Raw genomic sequence first — 18,711 nt, 5'->3', positions numbered from 1 at the left:
TCTCTCTAGTAAGTTAAAGATTGTTTTAGACACTAAGCCTTGGCTGTTCCCTCTCTTAACTATTTTATGGAAATAGTATTAGAAACAGAGGAAATGTGATATATTTATAAAGCAACCATTAAAAATCATGTTTTCCAGGAATATGTAATGTGAATAGTACTCACAATATAACACTAAATGGATAAACAGGGTATTAAGCAAAATATGAAGTATGATACTGTTAAAAGTTGATTTATGTAAGTTTATAAAAAGACTTGGAAGAAAATCAGCAAAATGTTGCAAGTGGTATTCTTGGTGGAATACCTATAGGCTATTTATTATTTCTTTTATATTTTCTCCCATGCTTTTCAGAGTAAAATATGCATTGATTTCCCAATAAAAAACATAAAACTTTATTTTAGAAACTCTTAAAAGGAAAGCAGCAGGGGAGTCCTCTTAGGCCAGGAAGAAATCAGCATCACTGTTGAAAGTACTACCAGGCTTTATTTCTGTTGACTTGAAGATTAGTGAGCTCCTTGTTCATTAGGTGGGTCAGAGGTGTCCTGCTGGTGAAAAGTGCCAGCCCGGTGACACACAGCAGGTGCAGACCCTGCCTGTGAGCCCTGGGAACGTTTGGGACCTGCCAGCATCTGGCGGGTTGGCGGCTCCCCCAGCTGCTGTGTGTCAGGCAGATGCTGTGCCAGCGTTTCAGCGTTGGAGAGCCGGCCCACTCTGCCTCCGCCCCTCAGGCTCGCCAGTACCAAGAGTCATCGGGCCCAAGAGCTGCCCGATGAAGTCATCTGTCCTTTGATGTGCTTTCAGAGGGAGCCGAGGTGATAGTTATTCATCCAGGGTAAAGGGGACACAAAACAGAGTTAGCGCAGGACTGCTACTCAAGAGAAGAGACCCAGCGTCACACGGGGCCCGGGCTCAGGCTCAGGGGTCTGGCGTTGTGTAAGGATTTATCTGTCACCCATTAAAAGGAGGATAGATGGCCTCGGCCCAGTGAACGAGGGAGCTCCAGCCAGGAGGCAGATCTAGTCATGAGTTCACTCACCACATCTCGTGGCCGAGAAAAACACGCACTTTCTCCAGAGGCAGACCCTTCCTTCCATTGCAGGAGGTGAAGGAACACACGCAACATGTGGCATCAGGCTTTCAGATGAGCACGTTTCACTAGCAGTTTTGGGTTTTTTTTTTTAACATCTTTATTGGAGTATAATTGCTTTACAATGGTGTGTTCGTTTCTGCTTCATAACAAAGTGAATCACTAGCAGTTTTTTGTAACCTCCTTGTACATAGATGAGATGAGCAATTGTGAAGTAACTGGAGTCTTTCTGAATCAGGAACGTCACCTCTGCAAAAACAAGCTCACCCTGTGCTTGATCTCCAGCCCAGAGTCAGAACTGCATCTCGCGTTGATGTACATGCCAGCGGTCCCCACGCGGCCCCCAGAACAGTGGGTGGGTGTGACTGTGTACACGTGCAGGTGTATGGACCTGCTTCTCTTTACAATCCTGAAGATCGCTGTAGTTATTACAAGAGCTCTAGTCTTGCTCCGTTTCTTTGCCTTGGGAGGCATAAAGAGACTGGAACTTCTTGTTTCAGATTGACCTTGACTTTCCTCATTTTTTTTCACCTCAGATCATCCAGCCCCTCTTAGAACTTGACCAAAACAGAAGCAAACTAAAGTTGTACATTGGACACCTGACAGCCCTCTGCCATGACCGAGACCCCCTGATTCTTCAAGGACTCACTCCACCAGCTTCCTATAACTTGGACGATGACCAGGCAGCATGGGAGAATGAGCTGCAGAAGATGACCCAGGAACAGGTAGGCCTCTCACCTGAGCTCTGGCGACACCCTCACAAAATTCAGCTGCTCTTTAGGTTGATGCAATAGAAGCTGCCTTGGAGAATTCAGGGTTCAGAGTCAAGATTCTTAACAGTGGTTGGTTCTTCAGTAGATATTAGGAGCTACCATTTGAAGGAAGCCCCACTTTATTCTTCCCTCAGTGTAACTTGCCAAAGAATCAGAAACTGCTGGTTCGGAAGGGAAAGGGTTAAGGGGAATCTGTTATTTCACGGAACTGATGGCCACTCGTGATTGTGACCACGGAAAGGAAGTCTGAGTTGGGGATATCTGGATGAGGATCCTTGACGAGTCAGCTGTCTCTGGGGAACTGTGGGTCACAACCTACTAAGTTTTTCAATAAAAGGACCATTAGATGAATTAGTGTAGGTTCCCCTCCTGTGCTCCACTCTCTGTTTACTGTTGCCTGTAAAATCCATTGGTTCTCTTTTTTCCATGTCGTGATGTTTTTAGCTCAGTAGAGAAAATGAGAAGGCTAAAAGGAGACAAAAACCATGAATAAAAGAAACAAGGAGAAAACGGGATGAGGGCAGACATGGAAAGTAAAAGAAAGAAACATTGAATAAACACTGAGAAATAAAAATAGAAAAAAAGAGAACGAGCAGCTTTAGAACAGTAATCCTAAGCTGCTTTTGTACCTGGCTACAGAGTGGGGTTGATGGGGTCCCAGCCCCTTGTAGATGTGATTGTGGCATCAGTCTGCTAAAGCTCTGCACCAGAGTGTCGAAGCTGTGCACTGTCTTCCAGCTGAATGCCTCCTATTTGCTCACCCACAATGCGTGAGCGGAGGCTGTGTCGAATAGGGCACATCCTGTGGTGTGAGGTTGCGGGGAGCAGTGACGGCCGCGGGTCGAGAACTGCACGCTGGGGTCAGGGCGGGACTGACTCCCGGGTGTGGACTTGGCCTAAAAACAGACCCATTTAACGGCCTGTCGGGCACCCACCTGATTCGTGTGATGGAAAAGGTAAGGCCGACCTCTCAAATTTAGCGTGTTGCCATGGAAATTTTAATTTCTTTCTTCTCAAAAGAGGGAGAAATTTAAAGGACAGAATTAAATCGAATTTCTAGTGGCTCCTTTTGGTATTAATAACCATGAAGTTTACATGCCACTGGAAGCCCACTGGAAACAGAGCACACAGCCAGTTAATTTTAGAAACTCCACTACAAAATGTTGCAGAGAGACAGGGCATCTTAAAGCACGAACAGTGATGTATCAAAGTTTAACTGGCATTAAATTATTTCTTTGTGAAACAACTTGTCTTTGAAATGAAAAAAAGTATTTTGGCTCAGTCCTGTTTTCCAAATGTGCCTGAATGGAAGTAATCAGTCTTTCTAAGGGGGAAAAAAATACCTTCAGGGTGAGGCCAAGGTAGAAAATCTCAAGCTAAGAGTTTTTCAGAAAGTTTTGAGTGAAAAACCAGGAGTTCAACAGAAGGCATGCCATCCCACATGTTATCATCCAAACACTTTTGCTCACATACGTGAATCATGTTAATATTGTCACGCTTCCCCTTGGCTGAGAACCTGCTTCAGTTACTGAAGTCGTTGCATGAGGTGTATGAAACTGTATCTTCAGCAGCATCCCTGGAAAACCTGGGGAGCAGGTGACCAGGGTCATCTGTAAAGGGGCACAGCAACTAACCACACCTTCCATCAGCTTCTCCAGAGCAGTTAGAGTTTGGTGGAGAAACCAACCCATGTTCTGCCACCTCTCTCCAAGTAAGATTTTAAGGGAGTGGTGTAGGCTGTCGAGAAAGATGACCTGTGATAATACAAAATGACTTGCCTATTGTGAGCAAGGTTTGACTTTAGTTTTTGAAGCCCAAGAAACATTAGATAGAGATCCCCACTAAATATGCATGTTGGTTTATTTTGTGTGTGTGTTTTCTTTGGGGATATAGAGCCTTCTGCACCTGACATTTGTGTGACTCAACTCTGTATGTCCCATGCATTTCACTGCCACCATGCTCCCCTCGGTCACACACCCCCATGAGGACAGGACAAGAGCCTTGTCTGTCTTTTTCAACACTGTTGTCTGTACGAAGAATAGTGCCTAGCACATAGTATCTGCTCAGTAAAGGTTTGTTGAAGGAATGAGAGAAAGTGAAGGAGAAGGGCAGGCAGGATACCGTCCATACTTCTTATCAAAGCACACAAGGCCTCCTTTCATTTGGCCTGATTCTTAAATGCACATCTCTTCTCACCCTATCCCTGAAGCATACAACAACTGACAGTCTTTTAAACTGTTAATTGACTTAACAGTTTTCACATTTGTGTCCTTTTGCTCATAATGGTCCCTCTGCCTGCTCTGCCCTTTCCTGCCTTGTCTCCCTGGGGAATATCTAAATAGGAATCTGAGTTTTTAAACTCAGCTCAGACATCATTTCTTTTATGAGTTCTTTCCTGAAACCCCAGGCCCAATGTGCCACTCCCTCCTTAGGGCTTCTGTAGGACCTGTGGCACTCGTACTTACTAGTTTTCATATCTGTCTTCCCGTTAGTCTAGGCTTTCTGTCAGCTGAGGACATGAACCGTATCATTTTCATCTTAAAATTCGCACCACGTCAGGTACTTGGTACTTGCTTACTAACTCAGATGAGTGAGTGAATTCTAGTGAGTTCTGCATAGTTTATTACTTTGTATTTCATAGTTATGATTCTTATTCCCTAACTAGATGAGTTTCTTCACTGCCAGAACCATGTCTTATATTTCTAAAGTGCCTGGCACAGTACTGTACATGTAAAGAATGCTTATTAGTATATACCTTGCTGAGTGTTTGTTTGGTGACCCAAGACAGTTTCCTCAGTGCCCTTCAGTAGCTTTGGATAATTTGACTATTGATGTCAGAAGAACCACTCAGACTCCATCCTGAGTTATGACCCTATTATCTGCAACTGCCTGGCCTACAGAAATATTACTTTACATCTGAAGATTTCCCAGAGTTGTTTTGTTTCCTTTGCCCTCTTAGAGGCTGGCTATCTTACCACCTAAATTTATGGGTTTATTTATTTTTCTTACCTTATCGGTTTTTGCTCTATGTATCTTGAAGCTCTGTTATTGAGTGCATACACATTAAGGATTGTCATATCTTCTTGATGACTTGACTCTTTTATCATGATGTACTATCTCTTTTCAAAGCTGATAATACTCCATGCTCTGAAGTCTGCTTTGTCTAACATTAATGTAATCATTCCAGCTTTCTTTAGAATTGTGAGTGCACGATAAACCTTTTTTCATATATTTGCCTTTAAGCTGTCGACGTCTTTATATCTACAGTGAGTTTCTTGTTGACAACATATATTCACCAGCCTAGAGGACACAGGTCTAGGGGGCAAGGCTGTCTCTTCCTCCTTGATTTCAATAGGCCAGCTGGCAGCCCAGTGGGCCTGGAGGACAGCTTCCAGCCAAAGAGCCTTATTCTCAAGCCTTAAAATCTGATGAGGGACTTCCCTGGTGGTCCAGTGGTAAAGAATATGCCTTCCAATGCAGGGGACGTGGGTTCGATCCCTGGTCGGGGAGCTAAGATTCCACATGTTGCAGGGCAGCTAAGCCCACGCGCCACAACTACTGAGCTCGCGCACCTCAACGAGAGAGCCCGCGTGCCGCAAACTGCAGGGCCCACGCTCTCTGGAGCCTGCGCGCTACAACTAGAGAAGAGAAAACCTGCACACCACAAGTAGAGAGAAGCCCGTGAGCCACAACGAGCGATGCAGCAAAAGAGCCCACCTGCCACAATGAAGACCCGACGCAGCCAAATAAATAAATAAATAAATTTTTAAAAAATCTAATGGAATTTGACCTGCTAGGTTTTGGACTTGTTTGGGACCCATGATCCCTTTCTCTTCTTTCCAGGGTCTCCCTTTTGGAATGGGACAGCCTACGCCTGTCCCACCATTGTATTTTAGAGCAGATAACTTGTCTGGTTTCAGCAGGTCCACATTTAAATTTTGCCTCAGGATGAATCATGTTTTTTAAGTCTCACCCACACTTGATTTAGATGATATTTACGTGAGATTTGGGATTTAGAGTTGATGCTGCAGTGGGTTAAGACTCTTGGGCTGTTGGGATGAGGGTGAATGTGTTTTGTGTGTGGGAAGAACATGAGTTTGGGGGGTACAGAAGGCAGGATGTTATGGGCTGAACTGTGTCCCCTGCAAAGTTTATATATTGAATCCCTGACTCCAAGAATGTGACTATATTTGGAGATCGAGCCTTTAAAGGTAATTAAGTTAAGAAGAGGCTGATAGGTGGGCCTTAATCCAATCTGATTGGTGTCCCTGTAAAAAGAGGAGATTGGGACATACAGAGACACCAGGGCTGTGTGCTCACAGAGGAAAAAAAAAAAAAAACATGAGGACACAGCAAGAACGCAACCACCTGTAAGATAAGGAGAGGCCTTAAAAAAAACCAACCCTGCCAACACCTTGCTCTTGGACATCTAGCCTCCAGAACTGTGAGAAATAAATTTCTGTTGTTAAGCCACCCAGTCTGTGGTATTTTCTTATGGCAGCCCATGCAAGCTAATACCTTGTTTTTGAAAGATACTCTTCTCTGGGTATAGAATTCTAGGTTGACTTCTTGTTTTTTTAATATTTTAAAGATGCTGTTCCATTTTCTTCTGGCTTCCATAGTTTCTATTGAAAAGTCTGCTGTATTTATGTGTGCTCCCCCCCACCTTCTCATGTTTCTTTTTTCTCTGACTGCTTTCAAGATTTTTTTTTTACCTTTTGTTTTCAACCATTTGAAAATAATGTGCCTATTTGTATTTTACGTTATATTTCCTGTCTGTGCTAAAATCTTTTTTGAGATCTCTGTGTCCCTTGGGCTTATGTTTTGTTGTCTTTCATTAATTTTGGAAGATTCTTGGCTCTTATCTCTTCAGATATGTCTTTCGTCCCTCTCTCTCTTCCCTTTCTATATCTACAATTATGTATTTGTTAGACCATCTGATATCGTTCCACATCTCTTCGATGTCTGGGGCCTTTTGTTTGTTTCTTTTGGGGATTTTTTTCATGTTACGTTTGGAGATTCCTATTATCTGTTTGGATAATTTCTATCAATATGTCTTTAAGTTCATTTGCTGTTTTTGTGTCTCATTATTTTTTATTAAGTGGTAAATATTATATGTAAAAGAAGAGTAGAAACTGAGATTAATAACATTTATGTTTGGAAATAGGCAATTCCTCTTCTTCTGTCAGACCGTTAGCATTTGGGAACTGAGTCAAGTCAGTAATTGAGCTGGGTTTGAGTTACTTTCATTGCTCCACAGGCTTTAAATTTTCCAGTGGTGAATTGTACATTTAGTGCAAAGTCTTGAGTGCTGATTTTTCCTGGATTCAGTAGCTCCTTCATGCCTACACCACAGGGCTCCCCCTTCACACTCTTGTCCTCTCCCAGTGCAGGCTGCTCTCACCTGTTAATGTGAAATATAGTTAAAGTCTTTTTTGTACCCAGTTGCATTTTTCCTTTTTCATCTGCGGTGGCAACCAATGTCATGAACTGGTTTGCATTTTTACAGTCCACGTTTTTACCTTTTTAATATACATATTTGTTTACACGAACAATGTGCAGTATTCAACGTGATATAAATTTGAAATAAATGACATCATACTACTCAGGCTATCTCTCTGTTCATTAGTGTTTACTGAACCTGAGCCTTCTAGTCACTTGCTATTGGAAGAAAAGATGTTGCTGAAATTTTTCAGATAAATGTAAGTCTCATACCATTTTAAGTATGGCTCTGGAGCCCTAGAGAAACTTTCTTTGAAAAAGTAGATTGAGGTTGTGTCAAAGTAGAATGCTGTAGTGGTACAAAGTGGCTAGAATGAAGAAAAGGGTTTCATTAGGTTCAGTTTTAGATTTAAACATCTTCTCTGTTGATTCTAGGACAGCCCCATATTTGACCACTGTCTGTTATCTTCCAGAATCACAGCTCATAATTGAAATTCCAGGTCCACGTTTCCCACACCACATACCTTCTACAGAAGGTGTCTTGTTTTCTTTGCCAGGCCCTCTTGCCAACTCCTGGGCAGGAAACCTTGTTAGTGTTTCCATAAATCTGGCACTGACACTGGCCTGTATATTTGGTGGGACCAAAGATTCGGGTGTGTTTGGCAGTCTGGGATCAAGGATTTGGGCCGCATGGCCAGCATTTTTGGCAGGGCCAGGGCTGAGGATTCAGCTGGCATGATGGCATTTGGAGGCAAGGACCAAGATGATGGTGCAGATGGTTGGGAGACTGGCTACATACAAGGAGACTGAACAAATGAGTAAGTATACTGAAGCTCATGGGAGCAGGCTTGTTACTCCAGGAGGAGGAAGTAACAAATACAGAAGGGTGAACGCAAGTCCAGTGGCATTCAGTTGCTGTTGGAGGTGTCCATATGGACTCAGGGTTTTTGACAGATAATAGATTTAGGTTTCTCTGTGTGTACATTTGTGTGCTCATCTACATGGATACATGTGTGTATTTCCTAGTTTTATCTGCTGAAGCACTTAGAAGCAGTGACACACCAGTAACAAGGAGCTCACCTAGCTCCCAGCTTTTGGTTTATAGATGCCTTTTTTCACCAAAAGGAACCAGGGCTCCTTGGAGACATGGCTCAGCCTAGGACTGTGTGTGGCAAAGTACAACATAAATCCAGAGCATCTTATACCAGAAAGTAACAGAGTGTTCCAAGAGTGGCGGGGATATGTCAGAAGGACATGGGGGGACTTTCCTGGTGGCGCAGTGGTTAAGAATCCACCTGCCAGTGCAGGGGACATGGGTTCGAGCGCTGGTCCAGGAAGATCCCACATGCCACAGAGCAACTAAGCCTGTGCACCACAACTGCTGAGCCCGCGTGCCACAACTACTGAAGCCCACGTGCCTAGAGTCCATGCTCCACAACAAGAGAAGCCACCGCAATGAGAAGCCCCCGCACCGCAATGAAGATGAGCCCCCGCTCACCGCAATTAGAGAAAGTCCACACACAGCAATAAAGACCCAACACAGCCAAAATAAATAAATAAATAAATTTATTTTTAAAAAAAGAAGAGGAAGGACATGGGGTCCCCCAATAGCAAAATCTTCAGGAATTTGAGTAGCAAAATTAATAATAGTAACAAATTACAGCCCACTGAGTAGAACAGGAATCTGTGAGTCTGTACTAGTGTAGAGAAATCAGTAAGCAAATACATGGTGGGGCAGGGGCCATGCCCTGTAGTAGAATGCCAGCTAATACATGGAGAAAGAGTGGCAGAGTTAGAGAATCACCACTTGGCAACCATCACAGTAATAACTGATTTGAACTGGAATCATCAATGAACGTGAAAACCAGTGGGTGAAAGTTGGTTGAGGAACAGGATATTTGCGTAGTCTAAAAGTGTCTCTTCACACACGCACACAAAAAGTTATTTCAGTTAATTAGCACAAAATCCTTTTAGTTGATTTACGTTGGAAAAACTTGGCAGACACCATCTAAACCCAAATGACTGAAGGTAATGTCACCTGTAGTGGGATAAATGAACGTTATGTCTTAATTCTAGGTATTAGCCAAATGGCACATATGTTGCTGAAACTTCCCCCAATTCAGCAAGCACAGAGACATAAAACACTAAACATGAGAGGAAAAAATGAAAAATTGTACTTTATCAAAACTTTAAACTTTTGTTCATCAGAAAACTGGGAGGAAATATTCACAATGTATATATTGAACAAAGGACTTCTATTGAGAAGATATTTTTAAAATCAGAAACAAAAAGACAAAACAACATAATTTTAAAATGAGCTGAAGACTTGAACCAGACAGTTCACAAGAGAAAATACACAAACCAAGCACACGAAAACAGTGCTCACATAAACGAAAGCCACAGTGAGATAGGGCAATTCCAAGAAAATGGCTAAAATTCACCAAATGTCCACGAGGGTGTGGAGTAGCTGGAACTCTGTGTGCAGTGGTGAGGATGGTCCAAGGCTTTGAAAAGCTCTTAGGCAGTTTCTTATTAAATTAGATACACACCTGTCCTATAACCCAACAATCCCACTCCTCCTTGTTTACTCAAGAAAAATGAAAACACGTCCACAAAAAGATGTGTACAAAATTGTTCAGAGCAGCTTTATTCATAAAAGCACCAAACTGGAAACAACCCAAATGTCCATTAACAGAAGAGATTTTTTTAAATTACCATATATCATATAATGGAGTACTACTCAGCAACAAAAAGGAACGAACTACTAATACAAGCAACTTTATGAATGAATCTCAAAAACACTGTTAAGCAAAAGACGCCAGGTGCAAAAGAATATCTGATTAATGTCTGATTCCCTTTGTATGGCATTTCCAGAACAGGAAGAGCTCATCTGTGGTGATAGAAACTAGAATGCTGGACGCCTGTGGGAATTGACTGAAAGGGGTCCTGGGAATCTTTCTGGGACGATGGAAATGTTCTGTGTTTTGGTTGGTGAGACGGTCATGTGGGCATATATATTGATCAGAATTCATCCAATTGTACACTCTGATGTACAGAGATCTGTGCATCTTGCTGTATGTCAATGATAGTTTAATTCAAAACAAAAACAGAAAAGTCACACCCCATTTCCAGTCTCCTCTCGAAATTTTTGAAGCAGTTCGACTGATAGGCAGATTCTGCTGAAAAGCTGAAAGTAGAATTTCTCCCTGGAGCACACGTCCTTTTTCCACCACGAATGCCAGCCCCCCTGACGGCCGACGACGCTGGAATGAGCCCTCACTGGCCAGCTCGCTCCGTGGGTCACGGCTGTGGACTCCAGCCCCTTTCCCAGCACCCAGTCCAGTTTTGACCTTCAGGGAAGTATTGTTGCACAACTTGGCTCGGACGTCGTCGTCTCCTCGGAGCCCTTCTTCCATTTGTTTTCTCGATTTTGATCAGTGGCAGCTTGGCTTGCCCCTCTCTCTTCAGGGCAGTGAGTCTGGGATGGTCGATGCCGGGCTGGCACTGGGCCCTCACTCTGGGGGCTCGTGGGTCGTCAGTCACGACGTGACACTCTTCTCTCGTGAATGCATCTGCACAGATCGTCGTAGCCCCCAAGTGGGCCACGTGGACACGGGAGCTTTTGGGGGCAACGGGGAGAGAAAACGAGAGAGAGAAGAATGGGTTCTTTATGGGCAGCAAACTCTGTCCTGGTTCCCAGCCTGCATGTTTCTGATCTGGTTTTCTTCTCTTTGCGATGTTTGCACTTGTTTCCTTGGCTCCGACATTGAACTCTTGTCCAAAAGGACCAAGAGCGGCAGAGCATGAGGGGCTGAGCGAGGTGACCAGCGATCCAGCAGCAAGAGCTGCAGGCCCTGAGGACAGGTGGGGTCTGTGCCTGACTGGGCTTGGGGATGGAGTGTGTGTGTGTGTGTGTGTGTCTGTCTGTCTCACGTTTATGAGAAAACCCTGTGGGGCAGCCTCACTCTTTCTCTCCCCTCTGCTCTCACAGTCTGGCACTCTCCCCTCCTTCTGACAGCTTCCATTAACCTTTTCATGCAAAGAGCAGAGTATCTTGCCAGCTGGATGTTGAAAATCTGGCAGAGAAGAGATTGTTCTAAAAAGGAAAAAAAAAAAAAAACAAAAGAGGTAGAAGCGCTGGGAGACCCCACGAGAGAGGACAGGGCCTGGCCAGCTGCTGGCTTGGGCCCTGAGACCCTGAGCCTGCTGCCTGCCTTCTGGTAAAATCCCCTAAAACAAGGTTGTGGGGAGGAAGAGGAAGTGAGGATTTGAACGTAGAGGAGGTGAGGAACTCGCTCACACAGTTGAAATGACACAGCTACTAATCCTTCTTTGCAAGTCACTCCCGACCTGAGGGCAGCTGAATGGTGGACACATGAAAGGATACACCTAAATAGGAGCAAACTTAAAGGCTTTGTGCTAAACGTGCTACGTCATCTTGTTTGTGGAGAGAGAGAATACTGTATTACGAGACTCAGCTAGACCAGAGCTTTTTTGATACAAAAGATCCCTCCAGACCATCTCCTCCCTTAACTTATCTCAGAGAAGGGGATTCTGCTGTTTCTCTCTTGTCCATAGTCTCTCCCTCCCCATCCTGATCCTTGTCACCAGGGCCTGCCCCCAGCTGGCCGGGACTAAATAAAAATGAACGTGAAACACCTACTGTGAATTCAGGTCTCCTGTGCCCTCAGCTTCGCAGCAAAGAGGGCAGGAACCTTTAATTTTGCTTCCATTAGCTTGATCTTGCACTGGACCCTTTAGAGCTCTGAAATAGGAATATGGAACATTTTTTAATTATGAAGCTCTGTATTTATAGAGATCTTAATATTTTTTAGCTGCCCTGTGTTTTTCCTTTGTGTTGAGAGTATTCCCACGGAAGGAGGAGGTCAGCGCTTGTGATTCCCCGGAGATCCTGCAGGAGCAGTTAGTTACCATCTTGGAGTTTTCATGAGTCTTGACAACTCCTACAGTCCAGCACATTAACTTACAGAGATAATGCAGGGAAATTTACCCTTGCGAACGTCCAGAAACTGGCCCGGGGCAGGGACTGCCTCCTCAAAGCCCGTGGAGCAGAGAAACCTTGGAAACGGCAGTTTTCCCATCTAGTCAGGGCTTTGAAATAAATTGTCCTTAGCTTTCCTCAAACCACTATTTAATTCTTTACCAAAGGTTTGGTGGGACAGTCTAGAAACAGAAGTCACTTAAACGTCTAGTGGGCAGCGTCCAGCATGGTCCCAACCACATCTCTGCCCCAGTGCGCCTGCACGATGCCAAGCTCCATTGTCACGCTGGCCATATGTATGTACAGCAGAATTCTTAGGGGAGACCTGTGTGAATTTCAAAAAAAGGAAAAGGTGTTGGACCACACCCCTCTCCCAGTTTACAGACAGTGCTGCTGTTCCCCCCTGGCCTCCCTGTGCCCCCTGACCTAAAGCGCTGCTTCCCCAGGGAGTGGGGGACATACTGCCACAACCTCCCTCCAGGTGTCCCCTCTTCCCAGCGACCCAGTCCCCACTTGCTGCTGTTCTGACTTGTCCCTGGTACTCGCTGAGCCTCTAAGCGACTCTCCTGCACCTCTTGTAGGAACATCAGGGCCGCTGGAGCAGTGAGGTTTTTCTCCCTGAACCCCTTCCAGTGCTAAGTGGGAAAGATGGGACCAGGCCACACTCACTTGCCACTGGGGCAAGTGAAGATGTGTTTCTGATGCAGGAGTTGGGACGCAGAAGGCATCTTCCAATATATAAAATGTTACGAGCGATGGTTAGGTTTTGTGATGGTTAGGTGACACTGCTCACCAACGATACTGTATTAGCTTGTAAGGCCGCCATAACAAAGTACCACAGACTGGGTAACTTAAACAACAGAAGGTAGAAGGTAGAAGTCCAAGATCAAGGTGTCAGCAGGGTTGGTTTCTCCCGAGGCCTCTCTCCTTGGCTTGCAGACAGCCGCCTTCTTGCTGTGTCCTCACGTCGACCTTCTTCCGTGCAGGTACATCCCCGGTGTCTCTGTAGGTGTCCAAGTTTCCTCTTTTTCACAAGGACACCAGTTAGATTGGAGTGGGACCCACCCTAACAGCCTTATCTGAATTTAACCACTTTAAATCACTTCTCCAAATACAGTCGCATTCTAAGGTTTGGGGGTTAGAGCTTCAACATGTGAGTTGGGGGAGGGGACATGACTCAGCCCATAACATTATGGCCAGTAGCCCATGGGGCCTCCTGGGGCCCTAACTACCACTTAAGTAATTGTTTCAGCGTTTCAAACAACCGACTTCCAAGCAAGCTCTGGAGACGGCCTTCCACATAAATCACGAGGCCCGCCTATTAAGAGCGGGGGGGTGCTGGAGAGTCTTGCTCACATCCACTAATTACAGAATCCTCCCTTGGGTGGGGGGAGGTGGGGATGCAGGGCCTGCTGGTGATGTCAGTCCAGAGTGCCCTGTGACACAACTTAGAAACTGGACCTTTCTTTAAAAGCTGTGTAATAGACACAAAGGCATAAAGTATGAAGCAGATGCTTGCTTAGTGAATGAATGAAATCAGGAATTTTCTGGAGATAAGATAGTGGCATTCTTCTGCACCGTATACATGCTATCTTACTGATTTGTCTCCCTCTTTTTAAAGACCACTTCGGCACAAGAGAAAATGCCCCACCTAGCGTGAGCTCCTGGTGAAAGGGAGCCTGTAATTTTAACACTGAAGATAACAGATCTTGCCGTAAATTGAAGTCACCCTAAAAATCAGGTTTTGATGGACGGGATTTTTCATGGGGTTCTTTTTAAAGATAAATAGTGGTTTTAATGTTATCAAACTAAAAAAAAAAAAAACGTTTTCTAATAGAAACTCTCAGCCAAACTTAAATGCTAAGATCTTACTGCCGTCTTAACAGAAAAGCAGTCTATGGTGGCAGCTTAAGGTAGGGGGTGGGGTATTTGATGGAGCCCCTGCCTGACGGTCACTGGTTCAGTTTATTCCTTTGAATCAAGCATCTCTCCGAGGTTCGTACCTTTTTAAGTGCAGGCGTTTCTAGGAAGCGCAGCACGGTGTCTCCCACGTTAGCCTGCCCGAGGCTCCTGAACACTAGGATGACAGGAACGGTGAGTGGCTGGGAAGAGGAGAGTTCAGACGGAAACAACGTGCCACGTTAAAAACCAGCTTAGTCTCCACTGTGACCCAGGCCTGGTGATAAAGCATCATCGTCCTGAGGGTTCGCTGATGTCGGCCTGTCGCACAGCTGAAGTCCACAGCAGCCCTCTGCAAGTGTTTAGCCTAAATTTGAGTCCACAGATATTTATTCATAAGATTAAGTTTAGCACAGATGGGCGTCAGGATGCACCTCGTGGGAAGGCAGGGAGTCACTGAAAAGACGGTATCACCGAAAAGACAGGGTATCGAGTTTTCTGGAGCGTCCTGTGATGAGAGCCAGACAAGGAGCCGGGAGAGGAGACCCTTCCGACCCTCCGGTCTCGGGAGCTCAGCTGGGTCCCGTGTTGTTCCGTCAGGAGCAGCTGCGTTTACTCAGCCTCATCCCCTGCCCCTGGCTCTTTGCATGTGAGGGAGCTGAGGCGGACACGACGGGACTTGCCCGAGAAGATGAAGCCCAGGGGCCAGATGGGGCCTGGACGTTTCCCTCCGTCCCAGACCTGTCCCTACTACATACCCCTGTAGTCCCTGGGGGAGAAAACCCCCTCCGCCTGTCAGAGGACGCCCCCGAGACAGGCGTGTTCTCGGTGGCCGCGTTAAAGGGCTGCTGGGTGTCGCCGTCGGGCTCAGGCCGCGTGGGTGGAGGCATGGACGCCTGTCTGTCGCAGGCCCCGTGTGCCGACCAAGTACTGGGACTTTCTTCGGGGAGGAAAGTGAATAGGAGGTCATTAAAATGCCTGTCCGGAGATTTCTTTAGCCTCCCTCGGGGCTGTGGCTTTGCCAGCCCCGGCCTGCTCCCCGCGCAGTTGGCTCCTATGCTCTGTCCTGTCTGGTGACACGGGCTACGGGGTAGCCGGAGAGCCGCACGCAGGGGCCGCCGGGCCATGTGCCCGGGGTGGTCCGTGTGCCACCCTGTCATCCCCGTCTCCTCTTGCCCGCGCAGAGCATCCTTGCTCACTGGGCCACTGCTGAAGGTTGAGCCCACCTCCCTCTCCAGCTGCTGCTTCGCGAAGCTCGGGGACCCCGCCTCTGCAGGGGCTGGGAGAAGCTTCCTGGGAGTGCTGTGCATTTCCCTTCTCACCGCGGCCATTCCTGCCGCGTGGAAACCACACTGTGGGAGGCCGCTCAGGCCCTGCAGCACCGTGGCTTCGCCCACGCTTTCCAGGGGACTGTGCTCCCCGTGTGCTAAGCCTTGAGCATCCGCTGAGCCAGATGAGACTGGAAGGTCCCTGGGTTTCTCCTCTCACCCTTCCTCACCTAAGGAAACATGACTGCAGAAGTCCTGAGCTTTAGGAGGCCAAGGGAATATTTTTCTTTCAAACCCAGCTTTCCCCAAGAGCTGTCAAATCACATCACATTGTCTTCCCTTTAGCACCCAAAATTAGTAACCGTCCAGGCCCCGCCCCACCAGCCTTTTCCACGTCAGCACAGGTGCCTATCCTCACGTTGTGCCCACCCCATCACCATACATGGTCCTCCAGACGATGGTCACATGTACCCGGGGGTCACTCAAAACAGCCCACACGGCCCCAGAGCCTGAAGCGGTAGTGACACCCCTTCCATGGCCCTTCTGAATTGCTGGGCCAGGAGCTTGTAAAAGGTCATTTTGTCATCTTACCAGGGAGTTGGGAGACACCACCCAGGGAATGTGTCAGGTTGGCACTTAAAAAAAAGCAAAAACCAAACAAGATCCATGGTTCCCTGAGGGAGCCTTGCCAGTTTCTCCCCGTCACGCTGGCCCTAGAATCGGGTGCCACATGCTGGACATGGAATGTGCACTGAGCACGTGCCACTGCAGTGGAGGCCGCTTCCCTCTCTGGACCTGCTCAGCCGCAGTGATTCATAGGCGTGGATTAACTGTGTGCTGGTTTAGCACTTAAATCTCAGATGCAGCAAAGCCTTGTCCTTATCGTCCTGATGGCCTCAGCATTAGATTTCTTAGTTGTTTGGGTGGTCTGTTTCCTGTTTTTAATCCTCTCCCTTTGACACGTTTCGTTTCTGAAAGCCAAACCAAACACGTTGGCCTGACCGGCCTGGCCTGGCCAGCCTGGCCTGGCCGTGTCCGAGATTCTCAGAACCCTGCTGCTGCTCTGATGGTCCCTTTGACAGAGAGGGACATTCTTCCCCGTGTGGATAACTACAGGCTCTTAAAGTGAATGTCTCTATTCACGTCAGTTAACAGGTTTGTAGGAGGTGGTGTGAGGTGTTACCAATTAAAATCCTGCCTGGCAGGAATTCTGCTTCCCCATTTAAACCTCTGTACTTTCTCCAGCCTCCAGTGCTGTCCCAGCAAGTCTGGACTGGGAAGTGGTCCGCCTCTGCCTCAGGACGCACTGCATCTAAACGCCCCACCCGCATGGGTACCTGGCTTGCTCTTTTCAGCTTTATTGGGATACAACTGACAGATAAAATTGTAAGATGTTCAAAGTGGACAATGTGATGATTGCTATACATATACATTGTGAAAGGATTCCCCTCATCAAGTTAATTAACACATTTCTCATCTCACATTACTTACCTTTTTTAAAGTTCTACTTAGCAAATTTCAGTTACACAATACCGTGGTATCACCTATAGTCACAACTGGCTTGTTGTTTGAATGGGATGATACATCAGATTCCTTTGGTGTTCTGCAAGGTTTTTACACAAGAGAGGATTCCCCATTCTCTTCCCCCCCCCATTCTCTTGATTCTTGAAATTTAATGTATAGGAGGCCAATCAGCCCAATGTAAACCTCCTACTGGGTTTGGGCGGGGGGTGTCTCTTCCCACTTTTATCTTTTGTAGCCATGTCTTCTGTCTCCTCCTCTGTTCACTCCCTTCCCTAACTCGTTCAGAGAAGGTATAACACCTGTATCAAGACAGAACCTTTCTGGAAAGAGAGTAACCTGGGAGGTTGACTATCACGAAAAAGAACTCAGATTATCTCAGCCAGAGAAGAATACTTCAGGCAGGAGCGCATCCAGCATTTTAGAAGTGTCTAGACCTAAGTAGGTTAGAAATTAAGACAGTATGTTAGTGACATCTGCAAGTACAAAACAGAATTGTCAGCAAGCAGAAGTTTGTGCTGGTTTATGTACAGACAACTGTGTCTAAACCTGGACTGTTGCATCACTGTCTGTGCCTGGTTCCAGCTCCTGCTGTATCCAGGTGTTAGCAGCCTGTGTTTTGGTCCCTAGATCCATTGATCCCAGTTCACCTGGGTCCCTTGACTCCAGGTTGTTGACTCTCACAAAACCGTGACTGACACTAACCTTCAAAAGATGATAAGCCACAGTGACAAGCGGACTCTAAGCGGTCCGGTGGTTAGCCAGCAAGACCAGCTTCCTTGTAAAACTTGCCTCTGAGGCAGGAGAGATATCCTCTTTTTCTCTCCGGAGCACTTGTGCGTCTGGAGACAGCAATTTGGTCCCTGACCGCTTGCTGGCAGCGCATGAAGGACGAGCCCCAGGTTTCCTGGCGTGCACGCTCCATCAGCCTGAACTGCACCGTCACCTCTTTAGGCCTTGCTCGCCTCACTTTAAGGTTAGAGAATTGAACTGCGGGTTCTGTTAGCTCCTTTCCAGGCTTTTGATTCTCAGTTTTGGAATCGGCCTGCTTTTAGTTCTGGTAGTTCCACTGTTTGATATTTTGTAGGGGAGGGGGTTAGTGTAGAAACTAAATTGTGTGCTTTGTACTAATACAGAGTCACAAAAAACCCTCTCTGCCTTCGGGGCTAGGGGGTTGCCAGTACCACACTGCAGGATTTTCGGTGCCATAGCCAGGAAGCAGAGAAGCTCTTGGTTTGTTTTTATTTTTGTTTAGGTTTTTTTTGTCTGTTGTTTGTTTGTTTGTTTTGCGGTACGCAGGCCTCTCACTGTTGTGGCATCTCCCGTTGCGGAGCACAGGCTCCGGGCGCGCAGGCTCAGCGGCCGTGGCTCACGGGCCCAGGCGCTCCGCGGCACGTGGGATCTTCCCGGACCAGGGCACGAACCCATGTCCCCTGCATCGGCAGGTGGACTCTCAACCACTGCGCCACCAGGGAAGCCCCTCTTTGTTTAGTTTTTAACCATTGAAAAATCTAGCTCCCCTAAGGCACATGGCAAGCATTCATTCAGTAACCGTTTAGGGAGCACCCACTACGTGCCAGGCTTAACGTGCTCTTGGCTTTACTGGGAAGTCATTTATGATTTTCATGCTTCAGGAGGCCTTAGTGCCAGGGCTTTCCTCCTACCTTGCTACCTGTCGTGAGGTGAGGGAAGGAGAGGAGGAAGTTCCTTTATTTCACC

General features: G+C 46.5%; 1 protein-coding gene across 5 annotated transcripts in view; it reads left to right on the top strand.

The window, feature by feature from the left end:
- ERC1 (ELKS/RAB6-interacting/CAST family member 1) overlaps positions 1-18,711 on the top strand; it is a 390,173-nt gene that overhangs the window by 356,347 nt on the left and 15,115 nt on the right. For 4 of the 5 annotated variants that reach the window (XM_060111744.1, XM_060111746.1, XM_060111742.1 and 1 more), the window contains exon 18: positions 1,624-1,812. In XM_060111744.1, the coding sequence (XP_059967727.1) occupies positions 1,624-1,812 (189 nt within the window). Of the gene's footprint in view, positions 1-1,623; positions 1,813-5,340; positions 5,601-18,711 lie in introns of those variants that run through there. The other variant, XM_060111747.1, reaches the window with a different exon arrangement.

Source organism: Mesoplodon densirostris, chromosome 11 (assembly GCF_025265405.1).
Source record: "Mesoplodon densirostris isolate mMesDen1 chromosome 11, mMesDen1 primary haplotype, whole genome shotgun sequence".
Taxonomy (NCBI): Eukaryota; Metazoa; Chordata; class Mammalia; order Artiodactyla; family Ziphiidae; genus Mesoplodon; species Mesoplodon densirostris.
The sequence above is the reverse complement of the archived record's forward strand: the minus strand, read 5'-3'. Positions and strand labels throughout refer to the sequence as shown.